This window comes from Centroberyx affinis, unplaced genomic scaffold (genome assembly GCF_046629955.1).
Source record: "Centroberyx affinis isolate AG114_WGS23_722 - 3 ecotype Tasmania unplaced genomic scaffold, CSIRO-AGI_Caff_v1 ptg007121l_1, whole genome shotgun sequence".
Lineage (NCBI taxonomy): Eukaryota > Metazoa > Chordata > Actinopteri > Beryciformes > Berycidae > Centroberyx > Centroberyx affinis.
This window is the reverse complement of record NW_027283608.1, coordinates 30,945-40,256: the sequence shown is the minus strand read 5'-3', so window position 1 is coordinate 40,256 and position 9,312 is coordinate 30,945. Positions and strand designations below refer to the sequence as shown.

The window sequence follows — 9,312 nt, the reverse complement described above, 5'->3', positions numbered from 1 at the left end:
GCGACTTCTCCTTCGCCCAGTTCCGCTACCTGCAGCGCCTCCTGCTGGTCCACGGCCGCTGGTCCTACCTGCGCATGTGCAAGTTCCTGCGCTACTTCTTCTACAAGAACTTCACCTTCACCTTCGTCCATTTCTGGTACGCCTTCTTCTGCGGCTTCTCTGCACAGGTGAGCGGCACGTGGGAGGAAGATGAGGCGGCAAACGATGAACACTGTCTAATTATTAGGATTATATAACATAATATAATGGGCTGTGATACGCATAATGTGAAAAAATGCATTCTAGGGCAGTGATTCTCAACCTTTTTCACATAAAGGCCCCCTAATTTAGTCCACATTAGAGCCACGGACCCCCATTTGATGAGATTTTGTCTCTCGGACCCAAATCTGAGAATATATTTATCGTTGGATATGATTTTGTCCAGAATTCCATGACTATCTGTATTGTAGGTAGAGAGATAACAGTGAAACTATGATCAAAATAGTCATTCTTCTACATTCTCTAATTGTATTAACTTCTTATAAACAATTCATCAATTTCCTGGGGACTCCCTGGAACGCCTTCAGGGACCCCTGGTGGTCCCCGGACCCCACGTTGAGAACCATTGTTCTAGGGAAACTAGTAGCCTAATACATTTCTAACTGATTCACACCAGATTCATAATACATTACACTACATGTACTTTCCAGATGTAATTATAATCTAAGAATAGTGCACAGTACACTTATAATATGCTTATAATGCAGTTATGATGTTTCACTTCACTTCATGTAAACTATTTGTAAAATTGATGTACTCCTTCACAAGTATGGAAAATTTAGACAAAGTGCACATAGAAACAAAACATAGAAAAAATATGAGTATACATTAAAGTATACAGTAAAGTATACATAGAGCACATGCAATAAAGTATACATTAAAGCAGCTGACAACATGTTACAGGATTTCTGGGTATTAAAGTGTAAATTTTTCAATTCGTCAGTTGCCTAGTGCAGCTTTACTTGGTACTTTGGATAAAACTGTCCACCAAATATCATATGTTTACAGTACAAGTATTCACACATACATATAGGTGTATATATCCTTTGTGTATATTTGCCTGATGAATGTTGTTTTTGTTGTTGTTATACACAGACAGTGTATGACGAGTGGTTCATCACCTTGTTCAACCTGGTTTACACGGCTCTTCCTGTCCTTGGCATGAGTCTCTTTGACCAGGTAAGCTGTTGAGTCGTTTCACTGCACCGCTCTAAAACTCCCATACAACGTTTTTTGGTTTAATATCATATAATTTATTCTGTGGAACGACCTGGCTGAGGACTGGATCAGGCTGCCAGTACTGTTTCCTCTTTTAGATCAGTCTTAAAAACTCACTTTTCTGGATTGCTTTTGATTAATTTGCTTGTTTTTAATCTACTTATATGAAGACTGTCGTCTGGCTTCTGTTGTGTGTTTTTATTCTTAGCTGTACAGATTTGATCTTTTCTCGTAAAGCACTTTGTAACCTTGTTTTGAAAAGTGCTCAATAAATAAAGTTATTATTAAATTAAGGTATGGAAGCCCATTCCTGCCACTTAATAAAATAAATAAAATGACTGAATTGTGAGTTTTAGAGGATGAGAAAAAGGTCTGAATTCAGTCCCCCCCCCTCTCTCTCTCTCTCTCTCTCTCCCCCCTCTCTCTCTATCTTTCTCTCCCTATCCCCCCTCTCTCTCTCTCTCTCTTTCTCTCCCTATCCCCCCTCTCTCTCTCTCTCTCACCCCCCTCCCTCTCTCTCCCTCTCTCTCTCTCTCTCTCTTTCTCTCCCTATCCCCCCTCTCTCTCTCTCACCCCCCTCTCCCTCTCTCTCTCTCTCTCCCTCTCACCCCTCCCTCTCTCTCTCTTTCTCTCTCTCCCCCCTCTCTCTCTCCCTCTCTCCCTCTCTCACTCCCCCTCCCCCTCCCCCCCTCTCTCTCCCTCTCTCTCTCTCTCTCACTCACCCCCCCTCCCTCTCACCCCCTTCCCCCCTCTCTCTCTCTCTCACTCACCCCCCCTCTCTCTCCCTCTCTCTCCCCCCTCTCTCTCTCTCTCTCACTCACCCCCCCTCCCTCTCACCCCCCCCCCCCCTCTCTCTCTCTCTCTCTCTCTCACCCCCTCTCTCTCTCTCTCTCTCTCTCTCCCCCCCCCCTCCCCCTCTCTCTGCAGGATGTGAATGACCGGTGGAGTTTCCAGTATCCTCAGCTCTACTCCCCCGGCCAGCTGAACATGTACTTCAGTAAGAAAGCCTTCGTCCGCTGCATGATGCACAGCTGCTACAGCTCGCTCATCCTCTTCTTCATCCCCTGGGCCGCCATGTACGACACCGTCCGCGACGACGGCAAGGACATCGTCGACTACCAGTCCTTCGCTCTGTTGGCGCAGACCTGCCTGCTCATCGCCGTCACGATACAGGTGAGGAGACAAACCTCATATTGGAAACATACATGTACACCAGAAATTCACTTTTTCTTTCAGAGGTTATTCTTTTGCCGCCTTATGAAATATGAAATAACACATCTGCTTACTAGCAAATAAACAATTCAATTTGTACCACTAAGATTTGTTTTAACTTCATTCCCACTGCTGGAAGTTGTTTTTAAGAAGAGGATGGTGCTGTTTTCCCTTCCCTGTTCACATCCAGTCCATCTTCCTCCCCTCAATTTCTGATTTTTTTTTTTATCATATTGGTTGCTATATTTTTTTTGAATGCAGTGATTTGTGTTGGTCGGCATTTTGTTCTACTGCTGGCTGTGGGATGCCAACATTTTCAACTGTTTCATGCTGTGTGCTCGGTTGTTTTCTTATCAAAAAACATTACATTTTTTGGCTCCCAACACACTGGAAAGAATTCCCCGGTAATAAGCTCCCAGCCTCCAACAATTCACCTACGGTGGCTTATGGGGGACATTACTCACACAAAATGAACAAAATTATAACAACTCAACTAAAAAAAGGATACTTCTTGCTTCCTTATTTTTGATTTCACAGGCATTTTATGAACTTTCAACACCCCTTTCACCAATTAAGTTCTGGACCTGATGTACACACACACACACACACACACACACACACACACACACACACACACAGAGAGAGCCGGTGTGAAATGTGAGACTGAGGTGGTTGTGTGTCTCCTAAAGCTGTGTCTGGACACCCACTACTGGACGGCTGTGAACCAGTTCTTTGTGTGGGGAAGCCTGTCCGCCTACTTCGCCATCACCTTCACCATGTACAGCAACGGCATGTTCCTCATTTTCACCTCTTCATTCCCCTTCATCGGTGAGTAAATTCAGCTCATATCAGGAGGGAAAGTGGCAGCTGCTGTGCCTCCACTGCTAGTTCTGCTCATTCCTGAGAAAATCCATGTTCATTTTAATAAACTACATGGACTTATAAACAAATAAACATGTCATCCCCCGCACATGATGCAGACAGGCCTTGTGCCAATCAGTAACAAGTAAACACATGTTATAGTGCCCCCCTTAGGCCAATCAGTGCATTTTTGAAAATGGAGCGATGAGACGCATGACTTTCTTAAATTTTGTGAAAATCCGATAAGTGGCATCTGAGATATTTTGTGTGATGTACAGACAATTAAGCAAACATTGTAGCCAATCAGTCATCAGTCATTTTGGAACAATGAAACATATCATTCCCCGAAGTTTCATCAGAATTCAATCAATGCCTTCCAAGATATTGACGGATGGACAGACGGACTGGGGCCGATCTATAATCTCTCCTCTGATTTCTACTATAACCTACAGTCAAGTTACTTCAATAAAATACTGTGAAACCACAATTTAGCCTTTAACAGCCCACAAGTAACACCAGTCAGTGAAAGAAGATTGTTTTTATCTTGAAATTGAATCCCTCTCATGTGTGATTTAATGTTCTCGGTAATATACTATGACAAAAAAATGTACAATGGAGAATTCAAGCCTTTTCTTGCCAAGTTTTGATGATGATTTTGCCTCTGCACAGACACACATGGGCCATAAAGGCGAGTGCAGGATTCATCTGACTGACTAACACCATGACAGAATGACAATAATGCAAAATAGACATTAAAATTTGGTTTACCAATATTCTAAAAAATTGTTTCTATGACTGAGGGAGGTTTGTGTGTTTTTCCTGCTCGACCCTGACTCTCCATCCACGTCTATCCATCTCCATCTTTGTTCATCCATCTTTTGTGTTTCATGTTTAATTTGTGCAGTTGACTACTAAATCCCTTCCCACACACATACTATTTTTTTATTAGGTTTTGTAACAGTGAACCCCTTTTGCTTTATGATTCTGACTGTTGACCTGATGTTTTCTGTACTTTGCGGACCCCAGGCACCGCAAGAAACTCCCTGAACCAGCCGAACGTGTGGCTGACCATCCTCCTCACCTCCATCCTCTGTGCTCTGCCTGTGGTGACTTTCCGCTTCATCCTCATTCAGCTACGGCCCACCATCAACGACAAGGTGAGACGACATTTTATCCAAAGTGTCTTTACCAAATTTCCCCTTGGGGATCAGTCAAGTTCATCTCATCTTACAGTTCTTTTTTTAATGTTTTTATTACGTTTTTAATGATTGCAAACAACTAACAGAAACACAGGGAATTAGTCGTCAAGACGCCCGTGCACAGCCACTTATGATCAGGTGCAGGTTGGTCGCAGGAATAAGAAAAGTCCATAAAAATAAATTATCCAACCACACATTGTTGGACTTGTCTCATTGTTGTTAATTTACATCTTTATTTTCTTAGGTTTAGTACAAACTAACAAAACACATGTATGAGATTGCAAAGGATGAGTAAGGTGCCATGTGAATAAAGACATACACACATTCAGATAAATACAAACAAGTACATGCATGCACTAAACACAGATTACTAAAATTCAAATATGTGCTATAAACTACATATATATATATATACTGCCAGTATACAAGACAAAATAGCAGAACCATTATGAAAATATTATTAATATATGCAGAATATAACAATTGGAGAGATATATGAAACCTGAAGAAGTATGTGAATTTATAGTAATATACTGTACATGATATGCAAATATGCATTATATTTGCATTAACAAGTGTACAGGTGGCCATATATGTGTTCAGAAAGTATTGTGGTGTGGAGACATGTGTTGTAAAACAAAAAAAACCAAACCAACAACTTGGAGACATAAGATAAGATGAGATATTTTTTTTATTTTTTTTTATTTGATTTTATTGTCCGTTCTCAGAGAAGTTTGTCTTGCAACACATACACCAACATTCATCAAAAAAACACGACAAACATAAAAAACTGTCCCTGTCCCCTCCCTCCCTGCAGGTGAGGCACAAGGTGCGGAAGGAGGCGGTGCCGGCTCCCAGGCCCGGCCGCCCCCCCACCCGCAGGATCAGCACCCGGCGGTCGGGTTACGCCTTCTCCCACGCGCAGGGCTACGGCGAGCTGGTGACGTCCGGCAGGTTCCTGCTGAAGCGGCCGCTGAAGAGCCGGCCGGTCCTGTTCCCCCAGACGGACTCTCCTCTGGCCCAGAGCCAGCCGCAGTTCTACCGCACCATCAACGAGGAGTCGGAGGAGCCGCAGACCGCTTAGCCGCCAGCAGCTTATACTTCTGCATCAAAGTGTTGCCATAGCAACGCCGTAGGGTGTTTGCAAAAGAACTGTGATTGGCTTCGTATTCGCTTCTTATTTCCTCCTACCTGTATCTGGTTAAAACCACTTTACCCTGAGGTCCCTCCTGGGGGATCATCATGACAAACTCATGTTCTGCAGCCAAGCTTTGTTCAAACCCACAGAACTTTATTTTAAATTCTAGTCAACATCCTAAGGTTTCCAAAGATACCAAACATGTCAGGCTGAATTAAAGGAAAATGTGCATAACATGATGCACAAGACATCTAGATTTTTACCATTTGTTGTAATGATGCAGCCATAACAAAATGGCATCTTGGGTTTGAATATTTCACTTTAAGCAGCTAGAGCTTCAATGAAGATACAGAACATGTATGTGACATTGTCGTACAGTATGGAAGAGGTATTTTTATAACTTTTTATAACTTTGACGCTACTTCAGGGGAAATTTAAGGAGAAACTCAGGGTGCAAGGGGGTGATGTCCGCCGGTAGTGAAGACAAGATGGAGCAGATCGAAGAGAGACGAGCTGAGGAGGTTCACAAAATCTCTAAAATCTCTTCATCTCTAAATTCTACCAAAGTACCAGATGTCACTGAATTTGTGATGAGAAATATCCCAGAATGTAAACACTACTGCTTCTGTTGTTATTACTGCCATCTAGTGTTTTTTGGTGGCCTAAGCGCAGGATTACCGACGCAGAACTATAAATACTCGCACTGCAGCAGACACCTACAGCGTTGCCACGGCGACACTTTGACTCAGAAGTATAACTTGGCCTTCATAGAGGAGGTGAACACGGACAGGGACCGTGGCGTACAGGTCGACGCAGAGGGAAATCCAAACATCCGGAAAGCGTGGGACTTTATTTGAAACATTTGAACGGAGCCTGGGAGGATGGGAGGATGTACAGAGTGAAACGCTCGCTGCCTGGATCGTATCCAGGGGAACCGTTAAAACTGAGTCTAGTTTTGATTCAAGGTTTTTTTTTATGGATCAATGTCGATGTCAATAACTGTGAAAAATGCTTTGCTGGCAGCACTTAACAGCCTTAATGTTGAAGAAATGTGTCTTATAATTTGTGATGAGATTAAGTTTGTGTCATGCACATCTGATTTTCTTATTATTTGTTTCGGATTTCTAGATGAAGACTTTAGTTATAAGTTGCTATGAGATTTTCACACTGCCTTTTGTATCGTTTGAATTTCTTTTTATCATTCCCAAGTGAAATGTCAATACTCAGGGTGTCAAAGGTTAGGATAAAGGATAATTAAATGATTTAAGTTTTAGTTGAAGCCTATGATGAATTGAATGAATTAATGGTTTGTCTCACTCAATTGTATTGTTTTTTTTGTTTGCGTAATTATTTACTTGAAGAAATATAAACATTATTTTATTATTTTGCTCTGTGTTCATTCAATATTCAATCATTCATGAAGTAACTTGTTCACTGTTTAGCACTGAGTCACAGCATGTTTGGTCAGTGAGGAAAGTGCAGCCAGGGGTCAGTGTAGTCTATGGAACCAGAGTTTTTTGTTTTTTTTTGTTTTGGGGTTTTTTGTACTTTTGAGAGTCAGTAAAATAAAGGTGCAGGAATTTGTCTTGGTGATGTAGAGACAACCTGAAAAGTAACAGTGAGTGGACAGTGCAATCAGTGCATATCACTCACACTTTCAATATTTTTCATTCCTAAACCCTTCAAATAGACAAAAATTATACCACTGACTGTCGTGTGATGATATTTTGTCCCACAGACCCACATCTGAAAAGTTTTTTTTTATTGTAAGACATGATTTAATACAGGATTGTTTGACTGTCTACATTATAGGTGAGGAGATAATCTGAGATTTTAGTGAATAAAACAACTTGTGTTATTTGTGGTACACTTTTCTAAAATTAAGTTTACAAAGCGCTTCATCTTCAAGTGAAACAGAAGAGATAAACACAAAATAGTATAAGGGACAAACACAAACAATGGTGGAATGGAAAGAGAAACATGACTACATTAAAGTGCATCATGTTGAAATTGAGTCTGAAGAAGTGATATAAACTTTTTCACATCGATGACAAACAACTTCCACACATGAACACATTTTACTGGGGATCCCACGCAAGAATTTCACTACTGTTGCTGCTTTTAGATTTGTTCATCTATCTATCTATGTATATCTATATACTGTAGATATAGATATAGATATAGATATAGATATAGATATAGATATGTGTGTGTGTCACCAATACAGACATACATACAATTCAACAGGCTTTATTGGCATGAAAGTTAAGAACAATATTGCCAAAGCATTAAGATACAGATCACTTTGTATCAGTGTGTGTGTGTGTGTGTGTCTGTCTGTTAGAATTACAGACATATATACACACTTACATATCTATATAACTATCTATGCATATATACATAAATAGTTATATACATGCATACACACACACATAATTACATATATACACACAAACACACTGTATCATGGTATATGAAGAGAATCTGTATTTCAGCCCATTACTTTACCGCATGATGGGCACAAATGGTTGTAATTACTGTAAATATTTTATGACCTGACCTGTTTTGAGGAGCGCCAACCCAAAAAACATCCAGGTCTCATGCATTATGTAAGAACATGTGCTCTTCCACTCTCACTCTGTTTCCCTCTCTGTATCTCTTCCTCTCTCTCTCTCTCATTCTCTCTCTTTTTTTTTTCTCCCATCCATACATATGCACACACACACACACACACACACACACGCTGCATTCAGCCCACAACTGCAATGTCCTCTGGGACAGCGATGATGTCACTGATAGGGGGGTTGTCCCGGCCTGGCGTGGAGCCAGACCGGCTCTCGGTTTGCTCTCACATCCTCTCATCTCCAGCTCTTTGGTGCAAGTCACAGATTATATTACGGTTTATGGCTCAGTGAAAGAGTATTAAGAGCAATAATAGTACGTTTTATTTTTGTAGCACTTTTCAAAACAGAGTTACAAAGTGATTTACAGACAAAAAAACAATCCAATAGTGTTCTGATGATAGCCTGATTCAGCTAAAATTTAAAAAAAATCTTTACTGGAGACCAAGTCTTGCAAGTCTTGCTGTTTTCTGGATTTTTGGAGTGCCACTACATTACATTACATTTTGTCATTTAACAGACGCTTTTGTCCAAAGTGACATTTTGTCAGTATCCCCCTGCATTATCCCATGTTCCTCATGGTTTTTCCGTGCTGGCTGAACACCCACTCACTCCACACCCACCCAAAAAGAACCACCAGAGGAAGCACACCTGCTGTACATTTAAAAAAAGAGCCAATACTACATAACATTAATAGTACATCACAAAAGCCAATAACAGGTCTCAATAAAAGCCAGTAACTGAATAGATAGAACAGGATAGCAGAATAAAATAACAGAGAAATTATATGAAAAGCCTGTTGGCCACGATTTAAAGATGACAGGGGTTTTAGGATTTTAACCCCTAGAGAGATCCACATGCAGCTGCAGGTCAGAGAGGCTCAGTGATATTCTGTCAGGCATGATGCAGCAGAATGCAACGCAGAGTGAGTGATTTACTGCAAATGGCTGCGTTTGTAAGGGTTAAAAAAAAAAAAAAGAAAAAGCTCAGCGCAGCTCATATAACTTCCCCTGCAGTTTAACCC

The 9,312-nt window shown here is 41.1% G+C and overlaps 1 protein-coding gene across 1 annotated transcript; it reads left to right on the top strand.

The window, feature by feature from the left end:
- Nucleotides 1-74: 74 nt before the first annotated feature.
- LOC139639316 (probable phospholipid-transporting ATPase IM) lies at nucleotides 75-7,448 on the top strand. Its single transcript, XM_071513402.1, has 6 exons — nucleotides 75-167; nucleotides 1,135-1,218; nucleotides 2,185-2,430; nucleotides 3,159-3,297; nucleotides 4,357-4,487; nucleotides 5,347-7,448. Exons 1-6 carry the CDS (start codon nucleotides 75-77, stop codon nucleotides 5,611-5,613), a joined length of 960 nt encoding a protein of 319 aa, XP_071369503.1. The 3' UTR covers nucleotides 5,614-7,448.
- The last annotated feature ends 1,864 nt before the right edge of the window (nucleotides 7,449-9,312 follow it).

Coding starts and splice junctions, on each gene's coding strand:
- LOC139639316 (XM_071513402.1), top strand. CDS start 75: ATGTGCAAGTTCCTGCGCTACTTCTTCTACAAGAACTTCACCTTCACC. Junction 1,219..2,184: donor GCATGAGTCTCTTTGACCAG/GTAAGCTGTTGA, acceptor CTCTCTCTGCAG/GATGTGAATGACCGGTGGAG. Junction 4,488..5,346: donor GGCCCACCATCAACGACAAG/GTGAGACGACAT, acceptor CCCTCCCTGCAG/GTGAGGCACAAGGTGCGGAA.